The sequence below is a fragment of the Harpia harpyja genome, chromosome 7 (assembly GCF_026419915.1).
Source record: "Harpia harpyja isolate bHarHar1 chromosome 7, bHarHar1 primary haplotype, whole genome shotgun sequence".
In the NCBI taxonomy this organism is placed as follows: Eukaryota; Metazoa; Chordata; class Aves; order Accipitriformes; family Accipitridae; genus Harpia; species Harpia harpyja.
In genome coordinates this window covers 46746831-46765549 of record NC_068946.1, presented here as the reverse complement: position 1 = coordinate 46765549, position 18719 = coordinate 46746831, and the positions used below count along the sequence as shown (strand labels likewise).

The 18719-nt window shown below is 40.4% G+C and overlaps 2 protein-coding genes across 5 annotated transcripts in view; one reads left to right on the top strand and one right to left on the bottom strand.

Moving 5' to 3' along the window:
- ESYT3 (extended synaptotagmin 3) overlaps positions 1-6602 on the top strand; it is a 34286-nt gene extending 27684 nt beyond the window's left edge. Inside the window, exons 18-23 of the mRNA XM_052792515.1 lie at positions 170-612; positions 1781-1870; positions 2443-2574; positions 4061-4166; positions 4791-4840; positions 5746-6602. Coding sequence (XP_052648475.1) covers positions 170-612; positions 1781-1870; positions 2443-2574; positions 4061-4166; positions 4791-4840; positions 5746-5782 — 858 coding nt within the window. The 3' untranslated portion in view covers positions 5783-6602. The remainder of the gene's footprint in view (positions 1-169; positions 613-1780; positions 1871-2442; positions 2575-4060; positions 4167-4790; positions 4841-5745) is intronic.
- A 446-nt stretch (positions 6603-7048) lies between these two features.
- On the bottom strand, positions 7049-18709 carry CEP70 (centrosomal protein 70). Of its 4 annotated transcripts, none has more exons than XM_052792516.1 (16): positions 18485-18709; positions 17904-18009; positions 17618-17741; positions 17107-17287; positions 16611-16780; positions 15318-15377; positions 14507-14606; positions 14019-14107; positions 13586-13660; positions 12373-12475; positions 11513-11683; positions 10709-10855; positions 10009-10177; positions 8617-8731; positions 7655-7734; positions 7049-7268 (listed from the first exon to the last, which is right to left on the bottom strand). In XM_052792516.1, the coding sequence occupies exons 1-16, from the start codon at positions 18491-18493 to the stop codon at positions 7207-7209; spliced, it is 1761 nt and encodes a 586-aa protein (XP_052648476.1). In that variant the 5' UTR covers positions 18494-18709; the 3' UTR covers positions 7049-7206. The 4 variants fall into 4 exon arrangements, 3 of the variants coding, with proteins under 3 accessions (XP_052648476.1, XP_052648478.1, XP_052648477.1); XM_052792518.1 differs by having other exon boundaries at positions 18597-18706; XM_052792517.1 differs by lacking the exon at positions 15318-15377.
- Positions 18710-18719: the final 10 nt, after the last annotated feature.

Here is an 18719-nt window from a genome sequence, read left to right as displayed (position 1 = left end):
TAGGACAAGGGAAGAGAACATCACAGCTAATCCCCTAGGCCTCTTTCTTCTCTAGTGGCAAATTCCTGCTGTTACAGTTTTGTGGTGAAATTTCATCTTAGGTGGTAATGCTGGCATTAACCCCAGTGCTCTGGAAGCAGCACTCGTTTCTCTCCCTTGTGATTTTTAGGCCTTGAATATTGAAGAACCCGATCCACAAAGAGTCAAGGCCGGTGTCAGTGCCTCGAAGCAAGGTCCTGTGCGTGTCATGGAGAAGGGTGGAAACCAGCAAAACTTTGTCTCCCCACCAAAACCAGAAGTCTCAAAAGTACCTCCTGTGAGCAAAGACTCTGGAGCACTTGAATCCCTGCCAAAAAAGGACAGCAGAGAAGACCTGGATGCAAATGACAGTTCAGCAGCACCTGTACCAAGTGAAACTGTTGCTGGCCTTAATGAGACAGAGCGCGAGCAAAATCCAGAGCATGACCCATTGCCAGCATTGCATACCAGAGCAGTGGTAGTGCCCACGTTGCCAGTCGTACAGGAACTGAGGCTTGCGCCCAGTGTTGCTTCGCTGGGTTCTCTGCCTTCTTCTTGCTTTGAATTAAGTAGCAGCAATCTGGACCTTCATAAGTAGGTGGTTCTTCCAGCTGAATTGTTCTTCTCTTGGGAAGGTTTAGGTTTTATAGGTAGCTGTTGGATACAGTTGAATTCAAGGCTGTTAAGTCATTTGGAGTCTTGGGTCTCAAATCACCTTCTGAAGAACTGGCCCAAGTATTCCAGTCAACAGCCGTGTAAATTACAGGGTGACTATCAGATCAGGTGTCAAGTGAAAGCATTTCCTTCTCTGGCTCTCTTAAGAGGTGCTGCATGTGTTGGCTTTATATTGTTTAAGAGCCTCTCACACAGAATATCCTGGGTCCCATAACACTCGTGATTTTTAGCAACAGGAAATTGGAAGTCTGAATATCCCCCTTCTGTAAAAACATAAACTCTTCATAAGCACATCTGGCTGCTTAAAGTTTTGGATGCTGTGTTTTATCCAACAAGCTTTGAGACTCTCATAATGGTGTGCACAAAGCTTTTGTGGATAGGTGTGCTTGTGTGGGTGTGTGTGTCCTTCCCACAGTGCTAAGTGTGAGGCTGCAGGTAGTCTGCTCCGTCGAGGAGGATGGAGAGCCACATCTATCTCTTCTGGGGTGCAGAACGGAGCTAGTAGGATCCTTAATGAACTGAAGTAGCAAAGAAGGTCCATCTCAATTAAGAGAGCGTAGGAGTAGTTATAAACCTGAACATCAAGCCCAGTTCCAGCTGTTCAACCTAGTACTTCTGGACTGGCAAATTCTCTAGCTCTGAACAGGACCTCATTTATAAACCATTTTTGAGCAATGTTTTGGATTTGAAACCACTTTAATAACATGTAGAATGAAATACAAAAAAGGTCCCATTTTGCATATACTGACATCCTTGAAGGAGTTGTATAACATGCTAACCTGTACTTTGCTGCTCCATCTATAGCAGGCCAACTAGGTGCTTTTTTGGCCGTTTGTACCGTGGGACAGAAATCGAGTACCTGTACAGAGGGCCAGCTAGGCAGTGCTGGCACTAATGGCAGTGTTGTTTCTAGATAGCAAACCTTAGGACGCCAGAAAAAAAGAACAGTGCCCTGAAAGTTGGTTTTAGTTGAAAACACATCACCAATTTCTGAACCTTGCGTCCTGTTTCATGTTGATAGGTCTGTGTGTGTGTGGTCTGTTAAATAGCTGTATTTAAAAGCTTTGACTGTGCAACTGTCTTACAGTGGGACTGAAATGCCTCTGGGAGAGATTCAGCTGACGGTGCGGTATGCTTCAATACGGCAGAGCCTTGTCGTGCTGGTGAACGGCTGCAGGTAACGCTGACGCTCGCGGGTATCTGTAAAGGAAAGGGGAAGAGCTCCCTGAGCTTGTGTCACACGTTCAGCAAAGCCGGAGCAGAACCACGTGCAGCATAAGCTGCCCAGTTGAGATGCCTTAGCGTTGGCTGACTTTGATCTATGCAGCCTCACTAAGCCCAGCTCTGGTTAATGCCAGTGGCAGGTCTGCAAGAGTGGCCAGTGAGTGGTGCTCGCTGCAGTAGAGATACTTCAAGTTTCATCCACCCAAAACTTCCTCTGAACAGCATTGACAACTGATGTGTGTCTTGGTATGTCATGAGAGGCATCATGACAAGGATTGATAGCTATGACTGAATTTGTAAATGTTAATTTAGGAACCCCGCTAAGTGGCCACACACTCAGTAGTGAAAATTTTGTTTAACTTCACATCCTTAAAGTTTTATTCACTTATGTTCCAACTCCCAACATAAATGTTTTTGGCCCATGAACCCATGAAGGGTCAGTCTGATTCTGAGAGAGACAAGGTATTAAAACACACACAGTGGGAGAACCTGCCTTGCTTGTTAACACTGTATTTCTTTTAATAGAAACTTAGTACCCTCTTCCAATCGTGGAGTAGATCCGTATGTTCGTATATACCTGCTTCCAGATAGAAGATGGGCAAGCAGGAAGAAGACTTCTGTTAAGAAAAAAACTCTGAACCCCCAATACGATGAGAAGTAAGAAAACGTTAATTATGATTGCTGCTGAAATAGTTATGATCTCTGTATAATGAAAGGCCTTATGTAAAGTATGCTTCTGTTGCTCCTAAGGATTGTCTTGTGAACATTTGCAGGTCTTCCGAAAAAAATGGCTCTTCAACTTTGATTTGCAAGTACTTAGGGCTGGCCTTGCTCTGCGTATGGTGGTGTCTATCCCCCCCGCGTAGGAGGGCACACCTTCTTCCCACCCCCTTCCCTGATCCTAGCAGATGCAGGCTGCACTTGCTGCTTTGCACACAGACATTTCCCCACCCATGTTCAACTCCCTGTCACTGCAGAGGCAATCTTTCCATTTGGGTACCTCACAAAGCCTGCTTCTCTCTTCATACTTCTTTGCTTGATGCTTATTCTGACAGCTTCCCAATTAAAAGGCAGAAATACAAAGCCTTTTGAGACTGGACCATTCTTTGGACAGATGGATGGATGCTGTCATCAAGACCTGGTGGGAGCAGGGTAAAATGCTCCCGCCTCTTTGCTGACAGTGTCATGTCCACAGCTCTGGCACTGAAATGCAGTATGTTTTGTATAAAACCAAACACAGTAATGCTTAGAGGTAGAGCTCTTTTGAGAGGTGGTTTTCATCCCATATTTAGAGGTAGGTACACATATGTGAAAATAATGTGAATATTGGGTGGTCCTGGGTGGTTCAGTGTTTTCCTATGTTGGGTCCTTTCTGTATATGTCAGTATAGGTCAGAAATGGAGAAAAGATGTGAAAATATTTCATCTTAACACTCAAAAGACTAGAGTTGTGGATTTTGCTTCTGCCTGTTGTCATGTAACTCCACTGATTTAGTGCCAGCACAGCTGTTAGGAACAGCATCTCTTTTTCCTCATCCTCAGTATTGACGTGTCCTGTACATCCTCAATTAAGTACAAAAGGTTGAGCAATACTTAGCTCCAAAACACATTACCTGTTTTACAACTCTGACTTGAGGAAAAGCTATTCAGGTGGGCAGAACTGAAGTGATGCAGCATGGACAAAACTCACTTGACGTTAGATGATGTGTGCCAGAGGCATGAGTCAAAGCCATTAAGAATTTAATTGCCACAGGTTTCAACCTTTGTCTTCTCTTAATGTGGTATAAGCCTACTTTGTAAACTTGGGGGGTTGGCGCAGCTATTTCCTCTGAGTAATAAAGGTTGCATGGAAAACATGCTGATCTTCCATGAAGGGGGAAAATGATGGTAAATAGCATTTCATCATGGATGCGTGTTTTCCTCTTTCCACCTGGCACAGTGAGCTGTCTGAACAAGTGTCATAGTCTTTTGTGAGGCCTGGAAGAGATTTCTTACAAAGGGAATAAATTCTAACTATAGAATTGCCTTTTCTGTGTCTTCCTTCTCTGTTAAAATTCTGGCCACTGACACTGTGTTCTGGCCACTGATGCTTATACGATTTTAATTTTTTACTTAAGTTTATCCTTTCAAAACTTTACTTTTAGGTTTGAATTTTTTGAATCTTTGGAAGATGTCAAGAAAAGGACACTGGACATTGCAGTGAAAAACAGCAGGCCATTCATTTCACAGGAAAGGAAGGAGCTGGGGAAAGTAAGTTTAAAGAAGCTACACTACCAATTTAATAGAGCTGAACAGTCCGAGTGATTCCTGCAATCCTGAAATGCAGTTGTACTAATTAAGTCTCAGTAATAGGACCATAGCAATCTGGAAACAACTTCTTCTGCCAGATTTTCACCTGAAATCAGGCTCTATCCATGTGGAAGCTTGTGTGGTCTCATGCGATTCCTGTGCCATGCTGCTTTATTTCAGAAGGGTGCTCTTGAAATAAAACATGTTTCCTGGGATCCGCTGCCCGTTTGGGGAACGGCTCCAATAGTGCAAACAAGAAGCTGAGAAAGACGTGTGATTAAAACCCAGAATTTGCCAACGGTGCTTTAAGCTTTCTGTGAACAACTTTGATTCTGTGAAAGTAAACTGGAATCACTTCTTCAGTGACAGATAAATTTCCAAGTAGTGCTGCTAAGAAACTGAGCTTGCAGGGCTGAGGCCAGCTAATGCCTGTGTCCTGGGAACGCAGGAAGCTCGTTTTCCCTTGAACCTGAGCTGCAGCCCTAGAACTCAAAAGTGGGTCTGGCCTGGGAGGCCTGCTAGCTTAGCTAATCAATTTGTACGCTGAATAATATACAAAGAAATACAATTTATTTTTTTTTAAAGGTGCGGATTGACTTGTCACAGGAGGACTTAATAAAAGGTTTTGCACAATGGTAAGTTTTCATCTCCGTACTTTCAAACCCTGCCAATTGCTTTGCTGGGAGTTTGCGTGACTGGTAAATGGGCTGTCTGTTTTGGTGAGCAAGAAGAGTATTTGACCTGCAAATGCAGGACTAACTTGAAGTAATCTGGTAGTTTTATCTAAGTTGTGTGTTAATCCAGTTGCTAGTGCAATACCTGCCCTCTGAAACAGTTTTAATAAGAGGCCTGTATGTCAATTATAGTCTTCAGCATATTTTAAGTTACCATAAAAGCCACTGGGACACATAAGTAAAAGAACTATGTTTATTAAAGTAACCTTGCAACAAATTTTAACTTGGATAAAGATCTTAACTAAATTAATACCCTGATCAGCAATATATATATATATATATGATAAAACTTTAATTACAAAGCATTTACAGAAACTATTATAATAAGCCACTCACAGTTTTGCTTGTATGTTCACTGTGGTTCAGACTTAAACCTTAAGCATTGGTCTGAGGCAAAGATTAAGACCAGGGATTTCTTTTTCCCCTTCTATGTCTGTAGTTAATGGCAGTAGTTCTTTCTCCTTCAATGGAGCCCAAGGAATGCAGTGTGGGTAGTCCAGGAGCTTGCCATCTACGCAGGCAGTGAGCCACTCCTGGCCAGTGGGATAGGAAAACCAAGTTCCGCTGGCCGAGCTGGTGTCTGTATCTCACGTAAGGACATGGCAATTATGGGAGTAGGAGAAAAACAACGTGTCCAAAGTTCCTGGTAAGGAGCTGAAGATTGAGGCCATCTCCGAAGCCTCCTCTGCCAGGCCACCTATGAAGCCTAAGCAATAAAGTAGTCCAAGTTCTCCCTGTTGTGCCAGTTAAAACTTTAAAGAAAAAGTCTTTAACTACTATAATTACTTATTGTGTCTGTCTTGCAGGTATGAGCTGACAAGGAGTAGACGCAAGAAAAATTGATTTCTTCTCATGTACATAAGTCACTAATTTTTCAACTTTATATGGATGTACATATCTTTTGTAATTAATGTGTTTTGAACAGTCACTGCAAATTTGAAGCAGTCTCCAGCTCAGGACATGTAAATCTGAGAGATTAGTTCTCACTGAAGTAAAAAAACAAACCAACCCACCCCCCACACTGGGAATAACTTGTCCCTAAATAATAAGTCCTTTATTTTTGCTGTTTCTGGCCTATCTCCCCCAAAGGACCCTGAAGTATGAATACTCTCTTAAGGAAGTGTTGTACCTGGAGATGTTTTAGACTGTCAGCTAAGTGTCATTACTTTGCTTGGCAGTCTCATTTCCCCAGGATCCTATTCATGTTGTTTTAACATGAAATCATTGTACTTTTAAAAGAATAAATTTTTAAACAGCATTCTTCAGCTGTAGGGCTACAGAACCTGTTGAAAGAAACTGTTTAAGACTCTAATAGATAGCAATTGTTTTTTGAGAAACTAAGAAATTGATAGTCCACTGTTCAAAAGTATCTTAGCAGACTGTGGCTGCAGGTATGTATATAATGAGCTTCCAAAAGCAGGGAGATCAATTTACCGAGATGTCATTAAGGTTTTAGTTTGTGACGCCTTAACATAGTTTGTTCTTTGTTACAGTACATTTCAAAATCTTGTAAACCTTGATAGTAAAAGCATTCTGCCTGAGGAACAGCAGAGTTTTGTAAACTAAGCTTTATTAATATCAGAGCAAAATATACCAAAATATTTTTGGAAGCTTGGTGTACTTGTTTCTGTACAATAAACTTCTAACTGTCTTGCATAAGAAACTTGATCTATGCCTTTCTAAAACTGACTTTTGAAATATGACCATGGTAAATCCAAATCCATAAACCACCTCTTGAAGCAAGTTTCAAATATTTTTGATTTAGATTACATTAGTCTGCCTCAGTCCATAAACAGAATGAATACTTACTAAATAACTTGCTTGCATCCCCAACTGATCTGAAAATGTAAACAACATTTTGAAATAGGCTCTCCAGAAAACCATGATAGGCAAATGATGAACGTGTTATGGCTAAAGCAGTTTGAGAAAAGTGCTCTAACTTACTGGGTCAGCAACATTCAAAATGCTTAGTGGTTATAGTATGTCTGCCTTTGTGCTGGGCTCAGTTTCCTAGACTGATACAGAGTCTATTGGTTTTCTCTCTGGGATTGAGTAGACCAGGTGACAGCAGTTATATAAGTTTTTCTTAAATTGACCATGAAACAAAAATTAAGAAAAATGAAAAAAGGCAGCAGCCTTTATTTATGTCAAAAAATCTGAAACTGTTGGTTAGGGTAACAGAGGTCAGAGGTAGCTGTAATGTCATACACATCAACAGGTACATTCATAGGTAAGAAAAATCTTGCTAGAAAAGACCAGAGCAACTCTTAACTAGCTACCAATTTCAAATTTTGCACAGTAGGTAAAATATCATCCAGGTTACTGATCTCTGAAACAGAATGAAAAGAAAAATGGTTAAGGCGTATGTACCTAAAACATCTTCAAGTTCAGCCAAAATTCTAACTTAAATGTTAGAAATACAGCTAGTGAATAAAATAAGCTCCTCACACCTTTTAACGCTGTTGGAAAAAACTCTATTTAGCTTATGAGTAATATGATTGAATATACGCAATCCCATGTCCAATGAAAACAAAAGTATTTTTGTCACTGAGGGAAGATGGGAAGAAGAGGAGAGTGAGGCAAAAGTTAGCACCTTCCCTCACATCCTCCTTGCGTGTTAGCACACCAGGAATAAACAAAACACGTTAGCTATTTAAAGTTTTAGGAAGAAGCGCTGGCATGAAGATAATTACAACTGTTGCAAATATTACTCACCTAGAAGACAGAGCAAATCTTGAATGAGAGCTTGAAATGGTGGAAAGAAGCACTCATGTTCTTCTAGCTTATTGATTATACTGAAATGTGCAAGTGAGAAAACACTGTTAGTAGTATATAAAACCATCTGCACCAAAAATGTGTTCCCTCAGGTTCTGAAACCTGCAGCCAACAAGTGTTAGCTGTCAAAAGAGAATCTCAAATTTTACTATTTATGCCCTATATACATCCTTCCTTTCCTCCTTAGGTGGCACAAGGTAATTTTTGGACTGGAACATTAGTCTATGTATGCTAAATATACTGCCAGAGGGTGGCTGATATAACTGCCTCAGAGATGGAGCAAGGAATGTTTTATAAGCAGCTATTCTCTAGTTAAAACTGTGAGTGAGTGCAGAAAGGTTTAGGGAGTTAGTATTGTTAACTCAGCATGAGTCAGACTTGCTGCCTGCTGCAATTAATTTTGAGTATGTTTGCAGAGCAAAAGCTCTTATGGTCTGCTACCAAGTGGATGTGTGTTGTCATCTGTTGAAGGTAGAACAAGATTTGTCCAGTTCCCGAACTATTTGTAGGCAGCCTGAGGCATACCTTCTCTTAGCAACTAATACACTTCCATATTACAGCTGAAACCTTGCAACACTTTCTCCTCCCCACCCACGTGCAGTGTTTGCTTGGTCTCCTTATGAAACACACGTCCTGCTAAGGTGTATTTGATCACCTTATCCACGCAAACCAAGACGGTGTTTTGGAAACTTCTGGCCTTAATTTTTCTCTTTGCCAGCTTTATCCTTTTGAAAGTATTCAAGATCTGTTTCCTGTAGGATAGTAGTAACTCCTTTACTGCCACAGCTCACTGACTTTGTAACAAATAATTAAAGTTTCTTTCAGTAGCAGTTTTAGTCAGTTCTCTCAATTACTAAATTTGATGTTTGAGGAATGGTCACCAGTGGAACAGCCCCACGTACCTGTGGATGTCTTGGGTCCCCAGAAGCTGCTGTACCTGCTCTGTCATGTTCTCATTAATGATGTCACACAGTTTCCCAACAGTATCCACTACCACAGTGGGTGGAGCTGAACTGTCTGTAGAAAAACAAGCACTTCATGTTTCTTGTAGCAGTAATAACAGTATTTTAGATACAATCCAATTCTTGCAGGTGCCCAGATTTTATTCAGTTTTCACACATCTACACATAAAAATTCCATCATTCACAGAAAACAAAGTACCTATGGTCAGAAATAAACTACTGTTAGCTAGGAATGCTGAATCTCTTGCTAATCCTTTAGTGGCTAAAAAAATTTGTCAGAGCTGTGCATTTTCACAGCAGAGATGGTACTAAAGGGCACCCTATGATATCAGTGGAAATCAGCCAACTGAAATTATACATAGAGAGAGGGTTATTCGTTAGGTTCCTGTAACACAGCAGAAGCACAGTATAGTGGCTAGGCCAACAAGGAACCTGCTCAATACAAACTCTGTTAAACAGCCAGAACTTGTTTTGGTATTGGATCTTACCTGCTTTGACTGCTGTGACTGAAGGTAATAGGCTCCTTGTCCTTTTCTCCCTCAGTTTCAGAAGAACTAGGCTTGGAGAAGGCACCCTCTGAGCTCCATTGGTTTGCGATTATTAGGGAGACAGGAGGCTTCCTCCTCTCCTGTGCTGGCTACAGGCAGGAAGGCTGTTTCCCTCCTCGAATGAGGCTCAGAAGACCCCAGCAGCCCAGGAGCCTTGCTCTCCAGCTGTACGCCCTACAGCGCAGCCAAACCTATAAACCCAAGAGCAGCAGCAGCTGCTGTTCTCCAGAAGGACAAACCAGAAGAGAATGGGTACTGGGAAGTAACTAAGTATGCCTCTGAGTACTGGCATTTAGTTTTTGTCATTCAACAACTTCATAATTTTTAAGTTTAGCACCGTAAGAAGGAAGTTCCTGAGGACCAGACATAATTACACTTGAGTGAATTACTGAGTAGAAATCTACAGCAGAGGTTGAGTTATTTTTTCTTAAACTTGTTATCTTTCAAGTAAAGAATGAAAGATGGTCAAGAAGAATTATGAAGTCAGCTCACAGGGAACAAAGCTTTGTGAAAAAAAAAAAAAAAATTAAAAATTCAATTTCATCTGCTATTCCTTTCTTCTGCCTCCCTGGTATTCCTCAGCAACTGCTAAAGGCTTACAAATAATGGGGTTTTGCTATTTAAACTCCCACTTGACAGCAATCTATTTTTATCTTTGCAGAATATACCTAGTTTACTCATTTCTCAGCAGCTCAACATATTTTCTATGAAGAGATCAGCCTTTCACTTGTCATGTTCTCCTTTTGGAAATGGTCTGAACAAATGCTAGGTGGTAAGTCTTTACCTAGTTCCAGGAGCTCATGGAGATTTCTCATAGCGTTGGTCATTTCCCCAAGCTTTGTGTAAACCTCGTTCATTCGTGGATAAACACCATTGAGAGAATTCACATCAAACAGCTTCTGGAAGTGAGAGACTATTGCAAACAGGGTTGGTAAGGACGGTGTCTGGCTGTTCTGTAGCAAGCAGAAAGAATAATTCGTCAACATTATTGCTTAACAAAGCAAGGATTCTTTTAAACTGTGAAACATTCTTAAAACTAGTCTATGAAGAAAAACAGGTGTAACTTCCCTTATTAAATCACAGCCTTTCAAATATTCTTAAATCTGAAGACATATTTTAAAGAGAATTTTCAGACACAAATATCCAGCAAACCAAAAATACTCTTTTGAAAGCTTTCTTCTCTGTTGCTTAGGAAGTACATTTATGTATTCTCAATGCTGACTGAGAAACAGACTGAACAGGATAATACCTGAGACTACAGGGCAATGCAAATTCATCGTTGGTCAAATGACTTTGATTAAAGCAGTCTTCCCCAAGGTGAATTTATCCATTAAATTAAAATAGTCTTGGACTATTGAATGTCTTCAAACAGCTATTTCTTAAAACCCGCAAGGCTTTCAAATGCACAAATCTAATCACTGTGTGAAGAATGCATTTAAGAATTCCACAGTAACTTGTGATTATAAACTCCTGGTAAGAATTACCTTTTCCTTATTTTCTATTTCTTCCAAAATTGCATCTACTATGAACTGGAGGTCTTCAACTCGTATGGATTCTCTGTTATCCTGTGGATCTGCAGTGTGGCAGGGCACCAATTCCAGAGACAGTTTTCTCAAGGACCTATGCAAATCCTTTTAAAAGAAGGGAGGGGACACAACTTATTTTATAGTAACTTCTTAAAGTTGTTTTTATTATAGAGACGAGCAGATTTTCTGTTTCTCATACGCAAAAACATTCCAGTAATGGAGACAGTAAGGTTTTAGTTTTCATGGAATTTAAGCACAGTATCTTGCTTACATTCTTCAATTTAAAAAGAACACTGATAGTCTGAAAATTAAAGTACTTCATATATTATAGTTTCAGTAAAATAAGAAGTGTTGGTCACAGAGAGTTTGGTTTTAAACAAAATTACTTCACTTGTATTTAGATCAAAAAGTTACTGTTCTGGCAAGACAAAAGGAAGAAAGAGAATACATCGTCATTAAAGTGTGAAGTACACAGACTCTAAAGTTTAAGTGTCTTCTTAGGGACTCAGCCAGTGAACAAAAACATTTAGATGATACACACAGAGGAACATCTCTGGCCTGTAGGCACACTGCACATTTTTCACTTTACTATGGTTTTAAAGTGCTATATAAATGGACAGCAGAATTATTTTTAAAATTTAACACCAAAGTCAGGCAATAACAAAAGCTACACGCAGTAAAAAACCCTACATGCAGGGAGAGACCGAGGGGTGGTCAGCAGATTAAAGGAGGAATGTAAAGCCAAGTACAATAATGCATTACCTTTAGGGCCATTAGCTGATCTGCCCACATTTCTATAGTAAGCGGAAGGTGCTCAAATCCACATTCCTGTCCATTCTCCTTAATATAATTTTGCACTGGCCCTTTACTGCGCCTGTATATTAATGGAGGAGCTCTTGGACTTCGCAAAATAGAATCAATATGGGACAAAACCTTCAACACCAAATAACAAGTGTTAATGCTCAAATATGTATGACATTTTATAATAAAATCCCTCTCCACCACTGTCATGATTGTCTAAACATTAAATCATAAATAGCTCCAATAAGTTACTATCAATGAATTTTACAGATGCATTCAATATGTAATAGATTCAAAGATTTAAAAATATACTAGCTAGAAGATATGTAAAAGTAATGCAGATATACTTCCCTTTGAGGGTTATTTAACATTTATCCACTTGAGGCATTGTTACTTCCACAGTTTACATTTTGCTAAGTTTTATTATATTTGCTTTTTTTTTTTTTTTTTATTCAAAGAAAAATAAAAGCCACTATCTCCTCAGGCATGTTTAAAACCATAACATAAGGATCTGTTTTGCCCAAGACCTTTAACAAATCCCCTGTCCTGAAAAGACTTCAGCTAAATCATTGATTCGATGTTTGGCAACCCAGTCTCTGCTTCCTCGCTGTATTTCAGGTAGTTTACACTAAGATAGAACAATTAAGAACAAGCCTACATTAACTGCCAAATTCAGAACATTACGCATCTTGTGTAGAGGACTTCATATGAACTCTTAGATTCAAAATAGCATGCTTCAGTTTACATAGTTAAACAAAACTCATGTATTATATTTCACTGTAAAGTGCTAGATACACAGAGTACAGATAAAATTTGCATACCTGTAAGTATTGCTGGCAAACTGCCTGCAGCTGATCTACTCCTGCGGTACTCTCAGGTTCTTTCTTTTCTTCTGTTCTTTCTCCGTTACTACTCCCCGAAGATCTACATGCCAAATACATACAGTGGGTTACACAAGTAGCCTTACCAGGAGATACTACTTTCAACTTGACTAAAGAACCAGGTATGTAGCATATATACTTACACCCACGAAGTAAAATCTCCATTTTTTGATGCCTGCCAATAGAATTCCATCAAACTGAACTAGCTGAAGAATGTAATACCTAATGTAAATATCATTAATTTATCTCAAGGCTTCAGGTTGAGGTCATTCCAGACTGCATGCTAATTTAGAAGGGACACCACCAGATGTACAGTTGCTCTGTTACGAGAGGTTCTACCATGGCTGAAGACTTAAAATCCAGAATTTTACTCAAAAGGGTCAAATTCCATGCTCGCAGTCTTTATCTGCTTCTGCTTGAACATCTTTCCTGCCTTACTATATATAGCTTGCTACCCTTCTTGTCAAATGTAAGATGACTTTCTCTAAAACTACCATCTACATCATACCCACTGCATGAGAGAAAAGACCATTTAAATATACACAAGCTAAAATGAAGAACTGAACATTTTTAAAGTTTAAGTGATGTCTTTCTCAGGCTGTAAAATATTTAGCATTCAGTATACACATGGACAAATTATGAAGCGAAATTACAGATAAAAATACTTTGTCAATACTGAATCTCTAATACCTTCAATGTATTTTCTTAGCAACGTTTCAGAAAAAAAACCTAAGTCAATTTCTAAGAATAACAGGGACATAACTTCAGTAGCTTCAACATTTTGCCAACTCATACTTTCTCATTCATAAACCTATAATGTAACCAGTAGCTTGCTTTATGCTCATGGAAGCAGCAAACAACACAGTTTGGTCCTGTCCATGTTGCCTGCGATAGCACTCAAATCAAATCCAGAAAGACAAAATGAAATAAAAAAGACACACTGCTGTGCCCCCATTTGGAGACCATGCCATCATTTCAGAGATTCACAGCGTGTCTTCGGAGATAGAGTAGCATTTGCTGCCCAAAACCAGGCTCTGAGGAACAGTGATAAGATACATGGTTTGTAAGCTACTATATACTCTGCAACCTGTAATGTAGCTTTGCCTTAAGAAGTTCAGAGGATTCATGCAAGTTACTGAAGAAATATACTTACTGGATAGTTTTCTTTAAAGTTTTCTCTAGTTTCTTCACTTGGTGCTTGTAAAGTTTCAATTCCTGTGCAGTTGGTCTGTTAGAAAGAAAAAGTACCACGTTATATGTCTTGCATTTGAAGGTATCTATAAAACTCAGCCAAGCGAAGGAGTAAGAAAGCTTTGCCAGTGCCGCAACATCATTCTGGAAATGAAATTCTGCAACATTTCTATGTGGCAACAGCAATAAACAGACAAATAACCATTAGCAGTTGTTGTTGTTATTAACAGCGTAGGGAGGGAAGGCTGACTGTTGCTGCCATAACTTACTTCTATGCATCACTTTTAAAGGCAGATTTCATACTATACTTTTACAGTTGCTGGTGCTTTCAGTTTCTTTGTAAAGCAAAGTCTACCAAAGTGCCCTTACAAAGAATGATACTTATCCTTTCTCACCTTATTTCCAAATCTTTCTTGAGATTTATATTTTCAAGTAAAAGCTGTTCATTCCTGGCTTTTGTTTCAAGGAGTTGTTTCTGGAAAGACTGCAACATAGACTGTGTTATTTCTTTTATTTCACTCATTCCATCATCAACAAGCTTGAACACTTTAAAGTATGTATGTGTTAAGAAGGGTTCCCATTTGCCTATATAGCAAGACAGCGTGGATGAGGAATTAGTAGACAAAGATCAAGAGCCTGCTGCATTAGACCACAGGTGGAGAAGCTGTGATTAAGGAGGTCTATGCAGTCCCCAGCAAAGACAACTCACAACATAGTACTGAATCTTTGCATAAAGACAGTGAAGCCTGCCCAGAGAGTTTACAAGTTAAGACGACACGTTAAGAACAAGGGGATAGAAATCAAACACATATATGTTTCTACATGGCTCTTGAAGGGTTACCATTTAGAGATCTGCACTGACTTATTCTTAGCAGTTCCATACCGTGAGCAGTGCTCTATAATTAGGAGTAGCATCTAGATTTAAGAATTCTTCCTTGCTTTTTACTTCTCTTTGTACCTGGTCTTCATCTTTTTTATATTGCCTATTGGGAAAAATAAATTGTTTCAGCTTACTGTAATTCGATTACCTCAAAGACCTAAGTTCGTTTAGTTAGCAGTTATGCATGATAATAATGTTTCCATAAACTGCAAAGTAAATAGAATAGAAATTCTGCCCTAAGATCCTCTGCTCTTCTCCATTATTTCTGGGAAGCTGTTTCATATACTAATTAAGTGCACTTATCCTCAAGAGAAATTCCAGTACAAGCAAATCCCATTTCAGTTTTCAAGATAATAATCTCAAATTATAGGAATGTCTCAGGTATCTGCTTGTTGCTTTGCACCATGTAGGCACAGCGATAGAGCTGAAAAGCTGGTATTCCTTTTGTTTAGGGAGATCAGTCACCTGAGCACAGCTACTGCAGTAATTCTGCCTGTGAACCATGGCAAAAGAGGAAGGGAAGAAAAAAAAAAAAAAAGAAAGAAAAAAAAAAAAAGAAGAAAGACTTATCGCTCAAGTATCTAAATACCCCCAACTTTCTAGCTGTCCTGGCCTCCTGACTGAGCAGCTGCTTAGCCTGACTGACAGTTATTCCGCAGATGAATCCAAACTTCCATGACCATTACAATCCTTTGCTGTTTCTTACATGCTAGTGACGTCTGGAACACAGAATATTTACCATTGTAAGATTTAAGAACAGTAAGGAGTAAGAAAATTTTGAACAGTGGAACATAAAGCATTAGATGAGACCTACCTTAGTTCCTTTTTCATTTGACTAATTTGAGATTCGTAATAATCAATTAGACAAAGGAACCTGAAGAAAGGAAAAATGGTATTTTGAATTTCAGATATTCTCAAAAAAATCATGCCTGAAAGATACTGTGACCAACCCATAGGAACAGGCCAGCTTACAGAACTGCACCACACTTCAGAAGTGACTGCTTCAAATAGTGGGTTTTCTCTCATACCAGACAAACATGGTCACAGTTTTCCAAAACAGAAAAGCAGAGACATTAACTCTGTACTAGTCTAAAAGTGGCAAAATTATTCAAGACGAGAAAAAAGCTAAAGCCTCTTCATCTTGTGACTATGTTTACCTGGCAAGCTTAACAGCGAGGCACAGTCCCAAGTGCCAGGGCTCAGCGACCATTATGGGAGGTAGAGAGCACAGGTCCCACATAGCCCAAGAACATCCGTCTCCAAAGAAACTAAAAGTGCTTTCAAAGTAAGTGGTTGCAAAAAAAATGGAGCCACAAAAAACTGAACAGCTGAGAAACTGCCTTTCCTCTTGAGCACTCCAAGATTGTCTGTTTCGGAGAGACAGATGAGAAAGCACAGGGAACCAAATTCAGTGATCCTTCCTCTCATACAGTGAGGGCATGAGAAAAGGGCTGCGCACACACGACTCCTTTTAAACGCTTCCCAGGTAAACATTGCTAGCCAGGCCTAGAAAACCAGGTGACATCAGCACAATAAAGTGATGGCTATCTGAGGCCTAAGAATTGGCAAGTCTCCAATTATAGCAGAACTATGGAGACCTTACTGCAAGAGACGCAGGCTTGGAATACTTTCAGAACTTTCCCTGAAGTACCTGGGAAGCCTTACAGCAAGCCTGCAGTCAGCAGTTGCAAAGGCCACGTTCCAAAACTGGAAGGGTTTTATTAGGGAAGGTTGGGGGGTGGTGTTTGTTGGATTTTTGTTTGCTGTTTTTTTAATTTACATTTTAAATGTTAGAATCCCAGGATGAGATCACCCTAGCAGATACTGCAGTTCCAGAGTAGACTGAATCATTCCCTTCTCTTTGCTGACACCTAGTGTATGCAGTGGCTGATAATTTCTTAATTTCTGCCATGGATTTATCCAGCTTACATTTTTGTACAAGAAAAAATTACTGTATTGATGTACCTTTACAAGAATTCTTATTTCAGCTTGCACTCCTAAGGTCTCCAGCTTTTTCTTTTTCATATAAATATCGAGAACAGTTACTTTAAAATCCCTTTCTTCATTTAATGATACAGGTCATTCACCAATATAATAAATTGCTTACTGTTGATCTAGGAGAGACTTGGGAGCTCTTTTGCAAAACCGACAAAACATTTTGTTTTGAGTGGCAACACGCCGTTGCTCCTCCATCCCAACTTTGCATAGCTCCTTCTGCAAACGGGCAATAATCTCTTCCTGTTCTTGTAGCTTTTCCTGCTGCTGTTGATATTTTGCCTGTGAACAGATAATGGGAGCGTTATGAAATTATTCTAACCCACAAGCTGGAGACTGTACTGCACACGCCCAAGTAGGCACTTGGTCCCAAGGAGGCTCAGTACTTGGGTTTTAGCCATACTGAAGAGGCAGTGGAGAAAGGATACAGATATTTTTCTAAGTTATCACTAGAAAATTCCGTATGGATTGAAAAATCTTAGCTATAAACAGTGTACTAACTCTATGACCCAAGACTCACATTTATTTTGATCAATGTAAATATTTTTAGAGCTTTTAAAAAAAAAGTCAAAAAAGTTTGAATCCTCAGACAGCACTATCTGAATTACCTGCGAAATTTGTTGATCTTTTTGAAGTTCTTTGACTTGATTCTGTTGCTGGCAAACCTTAGCTATCGTCTCATCTTCCAGCTGACAAATTTTAGACTTAATGTTTTTCACCACATTTTCCAAATCATTAGCACGTTGTTCTTGTCGAGAGGCCCGCCCTCGTTCCTGTCGTATCTCATCTCTGGAAAAAAATAAATAAAACCTTGATTTAAATTAAATTCATTTCACTAAAGACAGTGAAGGAAGCACAGGCCTGACAACATTATCTGATGATGCTCAATAACAGCTTGTGGCAGCAGATATGGGAAATACACTGGTATGGGAAGAAGCAGCAGATGAAGTAACAGAAGAGCTCAAAAGGAACTAGGCCAAGATTGGTGCATATTGGACAATAATCTCAGGAATAAGGTCTTAGGCCTTGGGTGTGACAAGAGCTCCACCTGGCAGGAGATGGACACTAACGACACTTTTGCTTTGCGTTAGCAGGTAAGTTCCTTCCACTGTGTCTTACCTAAGATGACGATTAGCCTCCATAAGCCCCTGCATCATCATCTGCTGTCGGTCAGTGTCTTCCACCAGAGTTTTTAATGCAAGTCTTATTCCCAGAGAAGACTGACTGTCTAAGACAATCATATCTGGAGATACATAAAATAAGCAAAGTCATAATGAAAGGCTTTTAATAGCTGAAGAAGATCACATCTTTGCTACTGTTTGGAAGTGACAGCTTTAGAGATGCCTTATGAATGTAGGCTTACTATTTCCCAATACAAAAACTTGTAAAATTAGCATCTCCTTACCTGATATATTTCTGCAGCTTTGGGGGGCAGCAAGACTCACCGGTTTCAACCCACGACGCATTAATAGCTTGTTTAAGTTTTCCCATTCTGCCTTCTCCTGCTGCAGCTGGGAGAAGGGAAGAGACACAAACCCAAGTTCTCAAGATCAGCTCAGTCTCCTGTCCTTCCTGTTGGGCAGGCAGTGGAGGATACCAAATGCCCCCAGATAAAAAGAAACAAACCCCAAACCCCCAAGAAGCCCCAGCCACTATAGGAGAGCTTGTGAGACCTTCCAATAGAATCTGCAAAAAATATTGGGAAAAAGTGTACTTGACAATATACAGAACATTCAGCTTTCCTGGTCGCTATTAGAAGGAGAAATACGTGCAATGAGTAAAATTTACCTGTTTAAAAAACCCGGCCCTCGGGTAATTCCAGCACACCCGGGGTGCAGTGGGCCTCGACCCCCCGCCCCAGCCCCGAGAGAAGCCCTCAGAAGAGGCGGGTGCCTGCTTCGGGGGTTTATTGCTTGTTTGTTTTCTTTTTGTTCTGTTTTGAACTACCAAGCAGTAACAACAGCCACCTCAGGACCACCACGGTACCTCTGTCATGGCGAGGGACGCCCGCTCTCGCACCGCCGCCGAAGGGGGCCGGGCCCCGCGCCGCCGCCCGCAGACGGCCGCCGGGACACGGGAGAGGAAAGGGGTCGGTTACCAGGACGCGGAGCCTCAGCAGGTCGCGGTCGAGCGGCGGCACGCAGCCTCGTACGGGGCTGCCGGCGGCGGCGGGAAGGCGCGGGGCCGGCCGGGAGGGCGGTGGGCCGGGGCAGGGGGTAAC